Raw genomic sequence first — 20,676 nt, forward strand, 5'->3', positions numbered from 1 at the left:
TGTGATGTAACTGGTCAGGATGCTCTCGATCGCACACCAGTAGAAGTTCACCAGGATGGTTGAAGACAGCTGGTTCTTCTTCAGTGTCCTGAGGAAGAAGAGGCGCTGGTGAGCCTTCTTGACCAGACTGGAGGTGTTTGTAGTCCAGGACAGGTCCTCAGAGATGGTGGTTCCCAGGAACTTGAAGCTGGAGACACATTCAACAACCGTCCCGCTAATGTGGATGGGGTCGTGCGTACCTCCTTTCTTCTTCCTGAAGTCCATAATGAGCTCCTTTGTCTTGCTGGTGTTGAGGAGCAGGTTATTGTCAGCGCACCATGTAGGCGTCACATCGTTGTCTCTGATGAGGCTAATCACCGTGGTGTCTACTGCAAACTTGATGATGGAGTTGGATCCATGCACAGGCTTGCAGTCGTGGGTGTAAAGGGAGTAGAGGAATGGGCTCAGCACACAGCCCTGTGGTACTCCGGTGTTAAGTGTGATCATAAGATGTTGGACAAGGGACGGGCCCATGCAGGGGAGACAAATGTGTACTTTAGGTACTGTTATCATGATCATTACAACCTTAAAGCCTTCCTTGGGGAAGAATTGGACAATCCAAATGATTATTAATGTACCTATCATACGTACGCTTATCCATGCATACGTTATCCAGACATTTATCCACACGTATGTTATCAAGACACAAAGTTAAAAAAAATGCAAAAAGTTCACCTCTTCTGGCATAACTTACTGCCTAACAGTGCTCATTTAAATGCTGTTTAAATATTGAATGTGGAAAGCATGCGAATTCTGACCCATTTGGCTTTCCATAGAACACACCCTGAGCAGCTCTGACATCACTGTAGTTCAGTGAGAGACTCAGAGAAAGTGAAACTAACTTGATCAACAACATGGACGCCTGAAACCATCGAACTCTTTAAACAACAGAATATTGAGTCGTTCAGAGACCCTTGTGAACACATCTGATACTCACAGGTAAGTAATAGAAATATAAGAGAGATTGTCCTGAACAGTTTTCTAATGACAGTGGTCTGGTTTAGTAGGGTTTATGTCAGACTGGAATGAGTTGAACAGAAGTAGGTTTAAGCGTGTCAAATACTCAGATACTTTAGATGTTTACTGCACTGAAATGATATCAGAATTGTATTAACAGTATGTCATTAGATTAGACAAAGTTTGGTGTTTCTGTCATTTTGTCACGCGACATAAAGACAAACAGGTAAAACAGGAAGTAAATGACCAGCAGACAAACTGAACACAAACCTGTTTCACTGCAGCTGAAAATCACTTTTACATTACACAATAACTTATGATCATTTAATATATTTTGTGGAAAGATTCATCTAATTTTGGATAAGGAGATATATATGTTTGTTGGGAAATATAAAGCATGTACTTTGTACTTTCTTTAAACAGCAGGTCATAGTTCAGATTGCTCAGTAAGTTTACGAGTCTCTCACTTTGTTTCAAACAAATGATTGTGTTTCCATCACTATCAGTTCTCACATTTTAACCAGTTAAACTATCATTTTTCTTTAAAAGGCTTTAAGAGGGAAAGAACAATGGCAGAATCTTCACTAACAGCAAGAAAAACCAGGAGACGGAGTATTGAAAGTGTCCCTCCATGTAAGTCAATAACCCAGAAAAACACTTTGACTTTGACTTTTCTTTTATAATTTTGAATATGTACAGTTCAGGAATGTAAAGTAGATCAAATAATTTCATCTTAACAAGAATTATTAATTATTTATTTAGGTAAGTGGTTATGTAATGAGCTTCACATTTAATAATTTTACAATAATAACCAGCTGACTGTAAATGATCTCTTTATATTTGTCTCTAAACACTCTTTACATTCAACCAGCTTCATGAGGTGCATCATGGGATTCTTCATAAACAGTATTGAAGGAGTTCACACTAATCCTAAATAATGTCTCTTTCCAGTCATGTCATCCTCCATGAGTTCACTGTCTGAGGAGATTCAGTGCTCTGTATGTCTGGATGTGTTCACTGATCCAGTCACGACTCCATGTGGACACAACTTCTGCAAGATCTGTCTGAATAAGTGCTGGGACAACAGCCAGACCTGCAGCTGTCCAAACTGTAACGAAACATTCAAGCAAAGACCTGATCTCAAGATTAATACCACACTCCGAGAGCTCGTAGATCACTGTAAGAAGAAAAGTCCTGAGGAAACAACTGAAGTTCTGTGTGACATCTGTGAGGAAAGAAAGCTGAAAGCGCTGAAGTCGTGTCTGGTGTGTCAGAGCTCTTACTGTGAAACTCACCTGGAGCCTCATTTGAGAGTGACACGTTTGAAGAAACACAAACTGATGGATCCTGTGAGTAATCTGGAGGACTATATATGTCAGAAACACGAGAGACCTCTGGATCTGTTCTGTAGAGATGATCAGACATGTGTGTGTTCAATCTGCACTGTGAAAGACCACAAGAACCACAACACTGTTCCTATAGAAGAGGAGAGTCAAGAGAAGAAGGTAGACGTTATTATTCTTTTAAAGGACTGATATCATGAGGAATCAGATTTTATTTCATATTGTGAGTTTAATCTGTGTTATGATAAATGTGTCTGTGTTGTTCTCTCTATAGACTGAACTGATGAAGACACAGAAAGACGTGCAGCTGATGATCCAGAACAGAATCAAGAAGATTCAAGACATCAAACACTCAGCAGAAGTCAGAAAAGTGAGTTTAAAATAATAGAATAAAAGTAGATAGTTAAGTTTGTGGAAAGACTTTTAGGTTTGAAAAGGCCTAGCCAGAATGTTTAAGTAGTTTTAAGAAACTTAAAATTTGAGATCTTTCAGTTTAAAGTAGTTTGAAAGGGAAGTCGTAGCCTAATGGTTAGAGAGTCAGACTCCCAATCGAATGGTTGTGAGTTCGAGTCCCGGGCCGGCAGGAATTGTGGGTGGGGGGAGTGCATGTACAGTTCTCTCTCCACCTTCAATACCACGACTTAGGTGCCCTTGAGCAAGGCATCGAACCCTGAACTGCTCCCCGGGCGCCGCAGCACACACACTTCGGATGGGTTAAATGCAGAGCAAAAATTCTGAGTATGGGTCACCATACTTGGCTGAATGTCACAAGTTTTGAAGGCAATAAAACCTATCAAAAAAATAAATAGATAATAGACATATAAATAATGATTACTAATGAAGTTACTATCATTTCATTAACATGTTTCCAGCATTATTATCATGTCATTAGCATGATTAGCACGTTGTTAGCATGTCACTAGCATGTTTCAAGCATGATAAGAAAGTGACTAGCATGTCATTAGCAAATTTCCAGCATGATTAGCAAGCAACTAGCATGTTGTTAGCATGTCATTAGCATGATTAGCAAGTGATTAAGGTGTATGTAGCATGTTGTTAGCATGTTTAATAAGTGACTAGAATGTTATTAGCATGATTAGCAAAGTTACTAACATATTTTTAGTATGATTAGCAAGTGACTAGCTTGTCATTAGCATTATTAACAAGTGATTAGCATGTTATAAACATGTTGTTAACATGATAAGCAAGTGGCTAGCATGTTGTTAGCATGTTTAGCAAGGAACTAGCATGCTGCTAGCATGACTAGCATGTTGCTAGCATGATCAGCAAAGTGACTAGCATGTTGTTAGCATGACTAACAAGTGGCTAGCTTGTTGTTAGCATGATTAGCAAGTGACTAGCATTTCATTGGCATGATTAACAAGTGACTAGAATGCAATTAGCATGATAAGTAAGTGAATAGCATGTTGTTAGCATGATTGTCAAGTGACTAGCATGTTGTTAGCATGACTAGCAAAGTGATTAGCATAATGTTAACATGACTAACAAGTGACTAGCATGTCATTAACATGATTAACAAGTGACTAGCATGCATTCTCAGTAGAGTTTTTAAGCTTTGCTATGGCAGTAGACAGCTAAAATACACCTTAAGTTTTATTGTATAAAATTTTCACCCCCTCAATGAAAGTCTATGGGATTTTAGGTAGTTTTAATAGTCTGGTTTATGAAATCTATAAACCATCCATAAGAACAGTCTGACGCTCTGACCCGAGTTTACCGGTTTTAGCTTGAAAGCTCTAGGAGGAGATACATTTTAAAATTTAGTCTCAGAAGAAGAAGAGGATTTCAGTAAGATCAACTTACTTTTTCAATAAATAATAAATGTAAATGTTTTTATTACAACAAACTTCAATTTTGAGAAAATAAAGAGGCAAGAACTGACAGACATAACAATAACAAAATAAACAAACAATCAAACGAATGACAGATGACTATCAGACTAAAATATACAGCAACAGCCAATAAAACAAGAACTAAAATGTCCAGGGCTTGTTCTGCTCTCGTCCAGGGTGCAGAGTGAAGTTTAATTACTCATTTGAGGGATTCTGAAAACACATGTAGCCTATGTATGTGAACAAAAATGTATGAGCAATAGTTACACAGATTCTTCTGTTAGCAAGCACTGCTAATAATGTGTTGTCTGTCCTGGTTGAGCAGATAAACACAGAGAAGGAGAAAGCAGTCCGTGTGGAGCTCTTCACTGATCTCATCCGCTCCATTGAGAGACATCAGACTGAACTGCTGGAGATGATGGAGGAGCAGCAGAAAGCAGCAGAGAAACAGGAGCAAGAGCTGATTGAAGAGCTGGAGCAGGAGATCACTGAGCTAAAGATGAGAAACACTGAGCTGGAGCAGCTCTCACACACTGAAGATCACCTCCACCTCCTACAGGTCAGTCAACATGATCTCTCTGATCAATCATAATGCAGGATATGACATGCTGAAGGATTTCTCCTCTCTCCTGCTGTAGATTCACTCATCCCTGTGCAGCTCTACAAACACCAGGAACTGGTCTGAGATCAGTATGAAGACTCATGAGAGTCTGGAGACTCTGAGGAGAGCTCTGACTCAACTGAAGGACACTATAGATGAGAAACTCACACTAACTGGTACATCAATACACACTGATCAGATAGAAACATGATAGTGTACTCTGTTCTTTAAATATAAGCTTCAGATCTGATTGTTTTCTTGTCATTAGTCTCTACAGAGCTGAAGTGGATGCAGCAGTATGCAGGTACAGTGTGCTGTCTGCACTACACTAGTTTACATTCATACACTCACTGCTTCATTACTGCACTACAATCTGATTCAACACGGGGTTAACTAAAAACATCAGCATCACAGAATATCTGTATTCTCTGTTTTCTCAGTGGACGTGACTCTGGATCCTGATACAGCTCATCCTAAACTCATTCTGTCTGATGATGGAAAACAAGTGAGACATGGAGACATTGATCAGAAACTCACAGACAAACCAGAGAGATTTGATCCATGTGTAAATGTCTTGGGAAAGGAGGGATTCTCCTCAGGGAGATTTTATTTTGAGGTGCAGGTGAAGGGAAAGACTAAATGGGATTTAGGAGTGGCCAGAGAATCCATTAACAGGAAGGGACGGATCACAGTGAGACCCAGTGATGGATACTGGACTGTGATTCTGAGGAATGGAGATGAATATACAGCCGGTGCTATTCCTTCTGTCTCTCTGTCTCTGAGAGTGAAGCCGCAGCGGGTCGGTGTGTTTGTGGATTATGAGGAGGGTCTGGTCTCCTTTTATGATGTGGAGTCCAGCTCTCATATCTACTCTTTCACTGCTCAGTCTTTCACTGAAAAACTCTATCCATTATTTAGCCCAGGTCTTAATGATGGAGGTAAAAACTCAAAACCACTGATCATCACACCTGTCAGTTATAATAAATGAATTTACTCAGTTATCAAATGAAAGATTAAAATAATGAATTTATAATAAAAAATCTGGAAACATTATGTGCTGCTATTTTTTTTATCATTTGCTTTAGTTTTTTTAAATCCAAAAGTTTGTATCACATATTTTTAATGTTAATATAATGCTTGTTCAGTAAATTATTATTTGTTCAACTTTTCATAAATATTCCTGAAATTTTTCTCCCTGACAAAGTGAAATTGCCAAAACAACAAAACTCTGATAATGTCTGTAGAACTGAGATGGCTGTGATCTTTCTGTTATAAGGAGTGAGACAGCAGAACACAATACACAATAAATATCACATAACATCACACGAAGGTCATAAAACATTTATTTCATATTATTATACACAATATTTTCATATTATTCTATAGCTTTTGTTTACCACATGTAAATCTGAAAATAATTAGGACAAATCCATTGTCAATGTTTACCACGTGTTTTACACTAATTTGGGCTTCTTATTTTGTTAAGTCGTGTTAAAAAAATCATTGGTTATGGTTTTGGGATTATTTAAAAAAACATTGTTGCTTGTTAGGAAAACCTGAGAATCAACTTCGTTTTTATTTACATTTCTGGTCACTGTTTTTGGAGGTATTTAGTGGACACAAATGTCAGTCAAAAAAAACTTTCATTAAAAATTGGAATTTTTGAAGCACAGAAATAAGTTCGGCCTCATTTAAAGGACAAACTTTGGCAGTTCATTGTTGAGCTGAAAAAAAAAAGTTAAAGTGAAACAGAAATGTTATAGAGGTTTTAGTTCATGACAACATTTTTATACTAGAAAATATTTTATAAAACATGTTAAACTTATCTTAAACTGATATCTTCAAAAGCTTTTAGGATTTGTTTAGGTGCAGTACTTAACATTTTCCATTAGATGTCAGCAAAGCTCAAGACTATTTTTTGTCATATTAATGAATTGATTAATGGTTGTGGAGTAATTAAATGCACAATGTCTATTACAATAACACACACAGTGTATGTAATGTGTGTGTGTACACTCAGACTTCCCTCATTTATCATATAAAGTCCTAAAACTATTCACCTTCAAATGATTTAACATTTCAATAAAACTATTTTTAGTTATTGCGGTATTTAAGTTATACAACAAAATATATGTAAAATCCAACCAAGGCAGATAAAAGCACAATCTGGAGAAAAAAGAATAACTTTTACAATAACCCTTTTTAATAATTTGAGTTCCTCCAGGAACCTCTGGAGCACTTTGAGTTCTCGTGTAATGAAGGAGTGACTCCAGAAGCTCAGAACTGGAAACAAAGTGCTTCAAACATCCAAAGAGTTCTTACATGAACTGCAAAGACTAGAATGGTTCCTCCAGGAACAATATGATGAGAAAAAGAGCTTCGAGGCACTTAAAATAAATGATGAAGTTCCTCCAACACTCAAAAGGATTTCTGAGGCACCTTCAGTTTTTAGAGTATTGTTCTTTTCATCTTTTCAGCGAACTATGGTCATTTCCAAGTTAATGATCATTTTTACGTAATAAAAAATCATTCGATTATTAAGTAAAGATCATTTTCCATGAAGATATTTAGTAAATTTTCTACTGTAAATATAACAAAACTTATTTTTTGATTAGTAATATGCATCGCTAAGAATTCAATTGGACAACTTTAGAGATGATTTTCTCAATATTTAGATTTTTTGCTCCCTTGGATTCCAGATTTTCAAAGAGTTGTATCTCAACCTAATATTGTCATATCATAAAAAACCATACATCAATGGAAAGATGATTTATTCAGCTTTGAGATGATGTAAAGATCTCAATTTGGACTGGTTTTGTGCTCCAGGGTCACTTTTTTTTCAGTCTGAAAAATAGTCCAACAGTGAACTGACTGATGGAATTAAAGTATAGAATCATATTTCACTTCACTGTTCATAATAAAGGCAATCAAAGTTATTTTAACTAAACATTGCAGAAATAGTAGGCTACTTGTTTGCACAGTGTGTATCTGACTCTTAACCAATCATCTTCCTTTGCAGGTTTGGTCATATCTTCCTTTCTATAACCTTAGAATGCATCAGAACAAGCCACACTGACATGTTTCTAGCACTGACTAACAATAATGAAGATTAAAAAGTGTTCCTGATTTCTTTTTTTCTTTTTTCTTTTTTGCATGTTTGCCACACTTTAATGTTTCAGATCATCAAACAAATTTAAATAAAAGTCAAAGACAACACGAGTAAAAACACCATGAAGCTTTTAATTGAAGGTTTTTATTATTAAGCGGAAAAAAATCCAAAACTACATGGTCCTGTGTGAAGAAGTGTTTGCTCCTCTGTTAAAACTGTGGTTTATCACACCTGAGTTCAGTTTCTCTGGCCACACTCAGACCTGATTACTGTCACACCTGTTCACAATCAACAAATCTCTGTTTCAAGCGATGTAATAATAAAAGAAGTTTCTTTTCGAGTCAAACACGAAGATAATTTGTACATGGTGTACGCGAGCACAGAGAGCTTGAAATGTTACGATTGTGGAGTTGTCGGACATAAACGCGACTCGTGTCCGCATAAAGTGCACGATGAACATTTGCCTTTAACTATTGCATCTAGAGCTGAAGAATCAAATGGAGAACTTCAAGCGACTGAAAGGAATAAAGACACTGCGCAGATTGATAGAGTGACGGAGGAGGTGAAGGAACAAGATGAGGTGAGTGGATTTGTTTCTAAAACTGTGAGTGATGACCAGCCTGGATGCAGTTATACTGTTGGAAAGCGCTAGTGCTCGTGGTGCTACGGATAAGATGGTGAATGAATGCAGTGTAGAGGATGTGATACAACACTCTCTAGTGACTCAAAATGTTCAGAGGAGGATGTAGGAGATGAAATGGATGATTTATCTCAGAGCACTGAAGATAGTGAGAGAGAGGAACAGTGGTCTGAGATGGAAAGAGAAAGTGATTTGTACACTGTTGAACAAATTTATAGTTTTCTCGATGAAACAAAAGGGAAAGCAGGAGTAGAAATTGGTGACTTTTTTCCTGATCTTGAGAAAAATGAGTAATTGTACTGAGCTCTCTCAACAGAAAAGGTTTCGGCTTAAGAAACACATCACATCTGCTAGACAGAAAATTAAAACGTTTGGAAAGGAGCAATTAACGAAGGGGAAAGTTAAAGACTCATGATGGGTTTCACTTTTTCTTTAATTTTTCTTTATTGCTTTCTTTCCTCTCTCTTTCTGATGGAGATCTTACGAGTAGGATCACTAAATGTGGGATATGAAAAAACGTGTATTTCTTTCTGAGATTATTAATTTGAACGAGTTAAATGTTATCTTCTTGCAAGAAACTCCCAGTAACTTAGACAATGAAGTTGAAGTGAGAACACTTTCTTAGTCATGGGAATAATCTAAGTGCAGGGCTGGGAATTTATTTTGCTCCTTCTCTCAATTTCAATATTTTGGGGAAAAATGAATTGGAACCTGGAAGACTCTTGATTGTTAGAGCTGAAATACATAATATGAATTTTACTTTTGTGAACATTTATGCTTCAAATTTAGTCATTGAGAGAATAAGGCTCTTTTCTAAATTAGAAAAGTTTTTAAGACAACAACATGATGAAGATTTTGTTGTTTTCGGTGGAGACTGGAACTGCACTTTAGATTTCGTTTTCGATAGGAATGGGGAAGAACCACATCAAGTGTCAGACACTTGTCTTGCTAGATTGGTAAATAATTTTCACTTATCAGATGTATGGAGAGAAAACAATCCTTTAGTTAAACAGTACTCTTGGGTGAGTTTTAGTAATGACACACTTTCTGCTCGTTTAGACAGGTTTTATCTATCTCATAATATGAGGAACAGGAGCCTGAATTCAACGATTACTCCTGTCTCTTCTTCAGAACACAAACTAAACACAGGTGAATGTAGTCTCATAACAAAAACCTATAAGAGTTCTTATTGGCATTTTAATGTTAAATTGGTGGAAGACACATTCTTTTGTGAAAATTGTAAGAATTGTTGGGAAGTTTGGAAGACTGAGAAAGGAAGATATGATAATATTATTCAGTGGTGGGAGATTGGGGAAGTGTTTATTAAGGAGTATTGCCAACAATATTCTTCTCACTCTACCCTGTGTTTGAAGAAAACATTAGAGAGTTTGGAGAAAGAACTTAAGATTATTGAAGGGAATATGATTGTAAACGCTTCTCCTAAATTGACTGAAAAGAAAAACTGTTTGAATTCAATCCTTGATGAAAAAGTCAAAGGAGAACTTATAAAAAATAGTTTTTTAACAAAAAGAGACATAGATGCTCCTACATCCTCCTTTTTTGATTTAGAACGGAAGACTAAACATGGAAAAAAGATGTTGTTTTTAAAAGATAAGGATGGACACCTTGTTTCAGACACGGAAAGGATGCGTAGGCACTAGGCATGCAGTGGATTTTTATACTGAATTATATTCTGCTGAGTCCTTAAATGAACAATGTAGACATCAACTTTTACAAGATCTTCCTGAGCTATCTATAGAAAAAAAAAACAACTTTTGGAAGCACAACTTACTTTTAATGAACTGACCTCAGCAGTAATGGATCTCTCATCAGGACGGGCACCAGGGATTGATGGACTTCCTGCCGAATTTTATCAATGTTTTTGGACTATTATTGGTCCTGATTTTTTTGAAGTTGCTCAGAAATGTATAAGTGAAGGATGTTTAACAAGAAGTTGTCAGCGTGCTATTTTAACATTGCTTCCAAAGAAGGGAGATTTGACGCTACTAAAAAATTGGAGACCTGTAGCTATCCTATGTTCAGAATATAAAAATCTCTCTAAGTGTGTTGCTAAAAGGTTAAATGATGTACTGCATGAAATGATTCACAAGGATCAGTCATATTGTGTAAGGGGCAGATCTATTGCAGATCATTTACATTTGATGCGGCATCTGTATGACTATGCTTTTTACAACAATGTTGATGTTGGGTTTTTGTCAATGGACCAAGAAAAAGCCTTTGACAGAGTTGATCATATTTTTCTTTTTGAGACTCTGAAGGCTTTTGGATTTGGAGAAAAAATTATTTCATGTATAAAATTGCTTTATAATGAGGCAACTTGCTTGATAAAAATCGGTGGTGGTCTCAGTGTCCCCATAAAGGTTCAGAGGGGTATTAGACAAGGTTGCCCTATCTCAGGGCAGCTTTATAGCATTGCTTTTGAACCGTTACTCTGTAAATTAAGAAGAGAATTAAAGGGACTGCAAATCAGAGAAATAGATTTTTCCCAGTGTATTAAAATGTCTGCATATGCGGATGATCTTACAGTCTTAATAAGAGGCAATCAAGATGTTGATGTTGTCAAAAATCGTTTAAAAACATATGAAAAAGCGTCCTCTGCAAAAGTCAATTGGGGCAAAAGTGTGGCAGTATGGTGTGGACAATAATGGTCCCATCCTTCCTGGAGAGCTGAAATGGGGAAGAGAAGGTTTTTAATATTTAGGGGTGTTTTTAGGATCTGAAGATTATAGAAAACAGAATTGGGAGGGACTAGTGGAGAAAACATGTGCTCGGTTGTCTCGATGGAAATGGTTGCTCCTTCAGTTATCCTATAGGGGTAGAGTTTTGGTCTGTAATAATCTCATTGCTGCTACTTTATGGCATAAAATGATGATTTTAGAACCTCCAGAAGAAGAACTGATAATGGACATTCAGAAAAAACGAGTTGATTTTGTTTGGTCTGGGTATCACTGGCTAAAAGCACCAGTACTTTATCTCCCCAGGACGGAGGGAGGTCAAGGACTCATTGACATCAGATCTAGAATCAAAGCTTTCAGACTTCAGACAGCACAAAGACTCTTGTATGGTGAAGAAGTGAGCTGGCGTGTGGTAGCCCATGGCCTCCTGAGAAGAGCAGGTAAAATGGGTTCTGATCATCAACTGTTCTTAATGGACATCAATAAGCTGGATTTAACTGGTTTGTCTTCATTCTACAAGTCAATGTTGAGAAGGTGGACTCTTTTAAACGTTTGCAGAGATCTAAACGGTGAACAGAGTCAGTGGTTATTGGAAGAACCCTTGATCTTGAACCCAAAAATCAATGTGGATGTTCTAAAATCAACGTCTGTAAGGAATGCTTTACGGTCTGCAAATATTGTAAAAAATTAGAGACTTAATGTCTGATGATGGATGGATCTCGGCAGATACTCTGGCTACCAAGCTTGGAATAAGATCAGTCCGAGTTGTGCAAAGGCTATTGAACTGGATATTACAGCTGTGACTGGTTTGTGGCAAGAAAGTGAAGGTGGTATTCTATCCTTTAAGACACCTCAACTCGGACGTTTCAGAGACATTGGGAAAAAAGCTACTTATATTTGTTATGCGTAAAAGTTCTTCATTGTTGTGCACTTGAGACTGTAAAAGAGACTAAATGGACAGAATTTTTTTGGATCAGACTCTTCCCCGAAAGATAGCAGTGGCGTGTTGTACATGGTATTATAGCTACAAACAGACACGGAGCACATTTTGATCCACTAGCGGGGATAGGGTGTCCTTTCTGTGAACAGCAGGAGACAGTTTTTCATTTGTTTGCTGACTGTAGCAGGTTATTGCCTCTCTTTCAAATTCCTGGAGGTGGTGTCAGACATTAGGAGAAGTTTTCACACTTGAGTTTTATATCTATGGACCTAAATACAAACGTAGCAAGAGAGAGATTTATCATTTACTCAATTTTATTTTCGGACAAGCAAAGTTAGCTGTTTGGCTCTCTCGTGAAAGTAAAAAAGTTGGTGTGGGACAAACTGATGTGGTACTGATTTATGAGGGTTTGATGAAGTCAAGGTTAAGAATAGAATCTGAATATTATTATCGACTGAATGAGAATATTGAAGATTTTAAGTTTAAGTGGGCTATAAATAACTGTATTTGTGATGTTGACTGCAATGGCAATTTACAAATCCGTGTATAATTATATATGATGATAATGGTTGTAAAAAGGGTTATGGGTATTTGATATTTGTTTTTCTTTGTTGGTTAAAAAATTGATTGAAGATTGTTTTAAAATTTGTGTAATAAAAGCTGTTCATAGGTCTCTCTCTCTCTTTCTCTCTCTCTCTCTTTCTCTCTCTCTCTCTCTCTCTCTCTCTCTCTCTCTCTCTCTCTCTCTTTCTCTCTCTCTCTCTCTCTCTCTCTCTCCCTCCCTACCGTTTTGTGCATGGTTTTATTTACTTGTTTTTGACATACCCAACCGAGCTACAATCTTTCCAGTGATTAACTGTATATTCACTCGTGCTTTATCAGCTCGCGCACCTCAGCTGTACATTGTCCGTGTACCTTCATATAATTCGTTTTTTTAATTTAATATTAAAATCTGAAAAATGAAAAACAGTAACGCCCCTCTCCGCTGATTGGTCAACCGAACATTACAACGTAATAATAGTCCTAAAAACATAATGAGAGTCCTACCTTCTACGGATTCTTAACGTGTTTATTTCTTTACATTTTCTCTTTCTCTTCACTGAACAGCCAGGCCCGGGTTTCCCAAAAGCTTCGTAAGTCTAAGAAGTTCGTAAAAACGATCGTACGACTGATCTTAATATTACGGTATTTTTCCCAAAAGCTTCTTAACTTAAGTAGCACTTGAAAATCATCGTAGATCTACGAGTGCTCTGGAGTAATCTTGAAGCCCTAAGTGCATCGAAGACAGATTTCTGTGATCACAGGACAATCTGCAGATTACACCTTTGACTTGATTCAAGTGCAATGTGATTATAATCAGGGCTTGAAAACGAAAAAAAAATTAAATTGGTTCACTCCGAGCAGAATCGATATTTTAACGTTTCTGTTCTGCGTTCCTCTGATATTATTACCGTTCCGAAACTGGTTCGGGAGGAAGAAATTCCCGGCTAATAACCTTATTTTTAAAAAACAATATTATTTGCCTAATAATAATTGAATAATAATAATAAAGTATATAGTTTTCCTTACTCAAAAAAAGCAAAAAAATAGAGATCTAACGCTTACAGTTTACAGCTTGCATCAGATTTGGTCCAAATGTAAGCTAGGCCTAGCTACTTAAAAAAAAAAAAAATCTATCAACACTTTCTATCAAGTATTTTAAGACATTCAGCATCAAATGTTTCCATGTTCCCGATGTATCTGGATGCTAAAATGTTATTTAATATAAAGAATATAGAATAATAGTAAATAATAAGTAACGCTGTATATGCGTCTGACAGTTGGACTCCAAATTTCATTCAATAATTATTTTGAGGTTAATAGCAAATGAAAACTGTTCAGCTTCTGGGAAATTTGTGAAGCTTCGCTAGGCTAATTTTAGTTATTTTAGAAAAGAACAAGAATTACAAATATAAGAAGCTATAGCAATATTAACGACAAACCAAAACTGATTAATTTAGACTAAAACGAAACTGAAACCAACGTTGGGTTTCTCATTCGACACCAAATCAAAGTTTCCGTATTCCCGATGTATTTGAATAACAAATGATTATTTAAAAAAAAAAAATAGCCTAATGTTTGTAAACCTTTTGTGTCTGCATTAGGCCTATGTCTATTTTCTCTAAAAAACTTATATAGGGACTACTACAAATTTCTCTTTCTCTCTAGGCTATATATATATATATATATATATATATATATATATATATATATATAAACCACGCAGGAAAACCTTTTAAAATATTTTATACATATTTTAAATACAGAAAATAGTAAGAAATATATATATATATATATATATATATATATATATATATATATATATATATATATATATATATATATATATATATATATATATATATATATATATATATATATATATATATTAGTGCTGTCAAAATTAGCGCGTTAACGCATTCGATTAATTTGAAATATTTAACGCGTTAAAAAAAAAAACGCAATTAACGGGGTTGCAGTTTTTTTTTATTTCCAGTTGTGGCCTATGTGTGTTCAACGTGCAAAGAAATATGAATAAGACCAAGGAAGGACTTTTAGACGGAAAGTTTCAGTATAAAACTCTGCCGGATTACTCTTCAGTCTGCCACAAGAAACAGCAACATTAAAATCATGAACTCAAATGTCATTGTTTAAAAAAAAAAAAAAAAAAACAATGACTGTAACAGTGCGTAAATCAGACCTTTCTGTAATGCTAACGTTAATAAGCTTAAACGAAAATAACAAAATAATTGTGTAGCGGAGTATTTTTTGTACACAGTGCCGCAAACTGTCAATCACTCCTGTACGCGTGCATCACTGTCCTCCTCAGCTGCAGCAACTTGCGCTCTCTCTCTTCATCAAGCTTAAAACAAAAAGGGGACAAAAAGATCATATTGTCTTTGTGCATAGGCTATAGATTAATTAGATAAATGAATATCTAAATTTGTGCCTTGCCGTCTACGGTATTTTTTTAGAACTTAGAAAAAAGATGCTGCAGCCAATGAACAGCCAGCGGGGGCTGCAGGACGACTCAACCTCCGCAGACAGTTTTTAATGTTTATCAGACAATAAATACTCAAGATTTTGCTTTAGTATAACTCACAACGAGTTTCACACACCTTCTCCGGGCACGTTGAGTTGTTGACACTTAACAGTGGGAAAAGCGACACATGCGCTATTCACTTGTATAACTTAAGGGTGAATGGGTAATGTAGTTTCTGCTCTGGGTGGGATGAATTAGGAAGCTTGCATTGTGAAGGGCGCTCTGAAAATCGGCAGTGCAGGTAAAAGATTAAAACCTCTATTAAAACAGATGTCCAAATGAGCGTACCGGTACGGCTACAAACACGTTCTGGGCGCATGGAGAGGTGGCGGTACGCTCAAGAGCTATATTTGGAAGTGGCGGTACTGAGTACGGGTGCATACCGGCCCACTTAAAGCACTGGCAATGACTATACTTTGGAATTTTTTTGCAGTCCACTTAGAATTCAACATGGAAATCATTTTTGTTTTTGGCATTGATTGTTTTGAAATTCAAATGGTACTTACATGCCTGTGTTTTTATTTCTGTAATAAATATGGCTTTCAAGCCAACAGTTAATTTGGAGGATATTGATGGTTTATTGCAGGTATGTTGTTTACATGAGAAAATCTGTGTTACAAGTTAAACAAAAATTCCAATAAACAATCATATTTTGAATTTAAATAGTTTCTTTGTCTTGAGTTTACATTAATTATTTACATTTTACATTTACATATCCAAAAAGTTTCAGTCTTTTAATCGCGATTAATCGTAAATAATAAATATAATAAATATGCACCTGTATATCCTGCACACCCAGACTATGCCACTGAGGAGACAGATGTGTACTTTAGATACTGTTATCATGATCATTACCACCTTAAAGCTTTCCTTGCAGAAGAATAGCATAATCCTAATGATTATTAATGTACTTATTCATACGTACGCTTATCCATGCATACGTTATCCAGCCATTTATCCACATGTATGTTATCCAGACACAAAGTAAAAAAATGCAAAAAGTTCACCTCTTCTGGCATAACTTATTGCCTAACAGTGCTTATTTAAATGCTGTTTAAATATTGAATGTGGAAAGCATGCGAATTCTGACCCATTTGGCTTTCCATAGAACACACCCTGAGCAGCTCTGACATCACTGTAGTTCAGTGAGAGACTCCGAGAAAGTGAAACTAACTTGATCAACAACATGGACGCCTGAAACCATCGAACTCTTTAAACAACTGAATATTGAGTCTTTCAGAGACCCTTGTGAACACATCTGATACTCACAGGTAAGTGATAGAAATATAAGAGAGATTGTCCTGAACAGGTTTCTAATGGCAGTGGTCTGGTTTAGTAGGGTTTATGTCAGACTGGAATGAGTTGAACAGAAGCAGGGTTAAGCGTGTCAAATACTCAGATACTTTAGATGTTTACTGCGCTGAAATGATATCAGAATTATATTAACAGTATGTCATTAGATTGAACAAAGTTTGGTGTTTCTGTCGTTTTGTCACGCGACATAAAGACAAACAGGTAAAACAGGAAGTAAATGACCTGCAGACAAACTGAACACAAACCTGCTTCACTGCAGCTGAAAATCACTTTTACATTACACAATAACTTATGATCATTTAATATATTTTGTGGAAAGATTCATCTAATTTTGGATAAGGAGATATATATGTTTGTTGGAAAATATAAAGCTTGTACTTTGTACTTTCTTTAAACAGCAGGTCATAGTTCAGATTGCTCAGTAAGTTTACGAGTCTCTCACTTTGTTTCAAACGAATGATTGTGTTTCCATCACTATCAGTTCTCACATTTTAACCAGTTAAACTATCATTTTACTTTAAAAGGCTTTAAGAGGAAAAGAACAATGGCAGAATCTTCACTAACAGCAAGAAAAACCAGGAGACGGAGTAAAGACCAGGATCCTCCATGTAAGTCAAAAACCCAGAAAAACACTTTGACTTTTCTTTTATAATATTGAATATGTACAGTTCAGGAATGTAAAGCAGATCAAATAATTTCAGCTTAACAAGAATAAATCTTGTACATATATTTATTTATTTAGGTAAGTGGTTATGTAATGAGCTTCACATTTAGGTTCTGATCAGCTTGTCTGGGTTCATTTTACAATAATAACCAGCTGACTGTACATGATCTCTTTATATTTGAGTTTCTTCAGCACTCTTTGTCTCTAAACACTCTTTACATTCAACCAGCTTCATGAGGTGCATCATGGGATTCTTCATAAACAGTATTGAAGGAGTTCACACTAATCCTAAATAATGTCTCTTTCCAGTCATGTCATCCTCCATGAGTTCACTGTCTGAGGAGATTCAGTGCTCTGTATGTCTGGATGTGTTCACTGATCCAGTCTCGACTCCATGTGGACACAACTTCTGCAAGATCTGTCTGAATAAGTGCTGGGACAACAGCCAGACCTGCAGCTGTCCAAACTGTAACGAAACATTCAAGCAAAGACCTGATCTCAAGATTAATACCACACTCCGAGAGCTCGTAGATCACTGTAAGAAGAAAAGTCCTGAGAAAACAACTGAAGTTCTGTGTGACTTCTGTGAGGAAAGAAAGCTGAAAGCGCTGAAGTCGTGTCTGGTGTGTCAGAGCTCTTACTGTGAAACTCACCTGGAGCCTCATTTGAGAGTGACACGTTTGAAGAAACACAAACTGATGGATCCTGTGAGTAATCTGGAGGACTATATATGTCAGAAACACGAGAGACCTCTGGATCTGTTCTGTAGAGATGATCAGACATGTGTGTGTTCATTCTGCACCGAGACAGACCACAAGAACCACAACACTGTTCCTATAGAAGAGGAGAGTCAAGAGAAGAAGGTAGACGTTATTATTCTTTTAAAGGACTGATATCATGAGGAATCAGATTTTATTTCATATTGTGTGTTTAATCTGTGTTATGATAAATGTGTCTGTTGTTCTCTCTATAGACTGAACTGATGAAGACACAGAAAGACGTGCAGCTGATGATCCAGAACAGAATCAAGAAGATTCAAGACATCAAACACTCAGCAGAAGTCAGAAAAGTGAGTTTAAAATAATAGGATAAAATAAACTTAAATATTTTATATTGCAACAAAGTTCAATGTTTATAGACATTGAGAAGATATAACAATAACAAAAAAAAGAAACAATCAAACGAATGACAGATGACTATCAGACTAAAATATACAGCAACAGCCAATAAAACAAGAAGTAAAATGTCCAGGGCTTGTTCTGCTCTCGTCCAGGGTGCAGAGTGAAGTTTAATTCTTCATTTGAGGGATTCTGAAAACACATGTAGCCTATGTATGTGAACAAAAATGTGTGAGCAATAGTTACACAGATTCTTCTGTTAGCAAACACTGCTAATAATGTGTTGCCTGTCCTGGTTGAGCAGATAAACACAGAGAGGGAGAAAGCAGTCCGTGTGGAGCTCTTCACTGATCTCATCCGCTCCATTGAGAGACATCAGACTGAACTGCTGGAGATGATGGAGGAGCAGCAGAAAGCAGCAGAGAAACAGGAGCAAGAGCTGATTGAAGAGCTGGAGCAGGAGATCACTGAGCTAAAGATGAGAAACACTGAGCTGGAGCAGCTCTCACACACTGAAGATCACCTCCACCTCCTACAGGTCAGTCAACATGATCTCTCTGATCAATCATAATGCAGGATATGACATGCTGAAGGATTTCTCCTCTCTCCTGCTGTAGATTCACTCATCCCTGTGCAGCTCTAGAAACACCAGGAACTGGCCTGAGATCAGTATGAAGACTCATGAGAGTCTGGAGACTCTGAGGAGAGCTCTGACTCAACTGAAGGACACTATAGATGAGAAACTCACACTAACTGGTACATCAATACACACTGATCAGATAGAAACATGATAGTGTACTCTGTTCTTTAAATATAAGATTCAGATCTGATTGTTTTCTTGTCATTAGTCTCTACAGAGCTGAAGTGGATGCAGCAGTATGCAGGTACAGTGTGCTGTCTGCACTACACTAGTTTACATTCATACACTCACTGCTTCATTACTGCACTACAATCTGATTCAACACTGGGTTAACTAAAATCATCAGCATCACAGAATATCTGTATTCTCTGTTTTCTCAGTGGATGTGACTCTGGATCCTGATACAGCTCATCCTGATCTCATTCTGTCTGATGATGGAAAACAAGTGAGACATGGAGACATTAGACAGAAACTCCCAGACAAACCAGAGAGATTTGATAGATATCTAAATGTCTTGGGAAAGGAGGGATTCTCCTCAGGGAGATTTTATTTTGAGGTGCAGGTGAAGGGAAAGACTGAATGGACTTTAGGAGTGGTCAGAGAATCCATTAACAGGAAGGGACCGATCAAACTGAGACCCAGAGATGAATACTGGACTGTGATTCTGAGGAATGGAGATGAATATAAAGCCTGTGAGGATCGTCTCGTCTCTCTGTCTCTGAGAGTGAAGCCGCAGCGGGTCGGTGTGTTTGTGGATTATGACGAGGGTCTGGTCTCCTTTTATGATGTGGAGTCCAGCTCTCATATCTACTCTTTCACTGCTCAGTCTTTCACTGAAAAACTCTATCCATATTTTGGACCATCCTTAAACTATGGAGGTAAAAACTCAAGTCCACTGATCATCACACCTGTCAGTTATAATAAATGAATTTACTCAATTATCAAATGCAAGATTAGAATAATTAATTGTATAATTAAAAATCTGGAAACATTATGTGCTGCTATTTTTTATAATTTTCTTTTTTTTTATCATGACAAAGGTCTTAAAACATTGTGACAGTGACGGTGTGTGTTATCTCAGTGAGGGTTGTGTGTAGTGTTTGGCCGCACTGAGTCTGTTTTGAGCCGTGTGTTAAGAGTTGTGTTGACTGGAATGAGTTTTGCAGCTGATGTGAACTGTTCAGCTCAGGTGACTGTTGCTAGTGCAGACTGTAGTTAGAGTTTTGCACATGTAGCTCCAGTTGTGCTCACTGTCGTTTAGCAATCGAAAAAACTGTAATGGTTGTGGAGTAATTAAATGCACAATGTCTATTACAATAACACACACAGTGTATGTACTGTGTGTGTGTGTGTGTGTGTGTATGTGTGTGTGTGTGTGTGTGTGTGTGTGTGTGTATGTGTGTGTGTGTAAACACATCTCAAACATTTTTGTTAAATCATTTTTATTTTGCTTTTTTAACACTTTATTTAAATGTACTTTTTATGATTTTTTTTCTTTTTCCAGATTTTTTCATTCGTTCTTTTCCTCGTGTGTAAGAAGCACATTAGTCTTATTTGAACAGCAGATGATTTATTTTTGTGGAAGGTGATGAACATCATCCTCATCACAAATCAACAAATGAGAACCACATGATCAGTGTATTTACAGTGTTATTCATCATAAATATAAAGATATTGTGT

General features: G+C 36.7%; 1 protein-coding gene across 10 annotated transcripts; it reads left to right on the forward strand.

The window, feature by feature from the left end:
- Positions 1-851: 851 nt before the first annotated feature.
- Positions 852-20,257, forward strand: LOC113099676 (E3 ubiquitin-protein ligase TRIM39-like). 10 transcript variants are annotated; one of them, XM_026264572.1, is made up of 9 exons: positions 852-978; positions 1,420-1,442; positions 1,546-1,629; positions 1,948-2,501; positions 2,614-2,709; positions 4,518-4,751; positions 4,831-4,969; positions 5,062-5,097; positions 5,234-6,115. In XM_026264572.1, exons 3-9 carry the CDS (start codon positions 1,566-1,568, stop codon positions 5,779-5,781), a joined length of 1,671 nt encoding a protein of 556 aa, XP_026120357.1. In that variant the 5' UTR covers positions 852-978; positions 1,420-1,442; positions 1,546-1,565; the 3' UTR covers positions 5,782-6,115. The 10 variants fall into 10 exon arrangements, with proteins under 10 accessions (XP_026120357.1, XP_026120350.1, XP_026120358.1 ...); XM_026264567.1 differs by lacking the exons at positions 1,948-2,501; positions 2,614-2,709; positions 4,518-4,751; ... (1 more) ...; positions 5,062-5,097; positions 5,234-6,115 and adding exons at positions 17,548-18,101; positions 18,212-18,307; positions 18,661-18,894; ... (1 more) ...; positions 19,205-19,240; positions 19,377-20,257 and having other exon boundaries at positions 858-978; XM_026264569.1 differs by lacking the exons at positions 852-978; positions 1,420-1,442; positions 1,546-1,629; ... (4 more) ...; positions 5,062-5,097; positions 5,234-6,115 and adding exons at positions 16,413-16,531; positions 16,973-16,995; positions 17,099-17,182; ... (4 more) ...; positions 19,205-19,240; positions 19,377-20,257.
- The last annotated feature ends 419 nt before the right edge of the window (positions 20,258-20,676 follow it).

This window comes from Carassius auratus, unplaced genomic scaffold (assembly GCF_003368295.1).
Source record: "Carassius auratus strain Wakin unplaced genomic scaffold, ASM336829v1 scaf_tig00217011, whole genome shotgun sequence".
NCBI classification, from domain to species: Eukaryota; Metazoa; Chordata; class Actinopteri; order Cypriniformes; family Cyprinidae; genus Carassius; species Carassius auratus.

What these genes read in the sequence shown, in the direction of transcription:
- LOC113099676 (XM_026264565.1), top strand. Translation starts at nt 1,566, where the DNA reads ATGGCAGAATCTTCACTAACAGCAAGAAAAACCAGGAGACGGAGTATT. An exon ending in TATTGAAAGTGTCCCTCCAT is followed by an intron (nt 1,630 to 17,547) that starts GTAAGTCAATAA and finishes GTCTCTTTCCAG; the next exon opens with TCATGTCATCCTCCATGAGT. An exon ending in ACTCAGCAGAAGTCAGAAAA is followed by an intron (nt 18,308 to 18,660) that starts GTGAGTTTAAAA and finishes CTGGTTGAGCAG; the next exon opens with ATAAACACAGAGAGGGAGAA.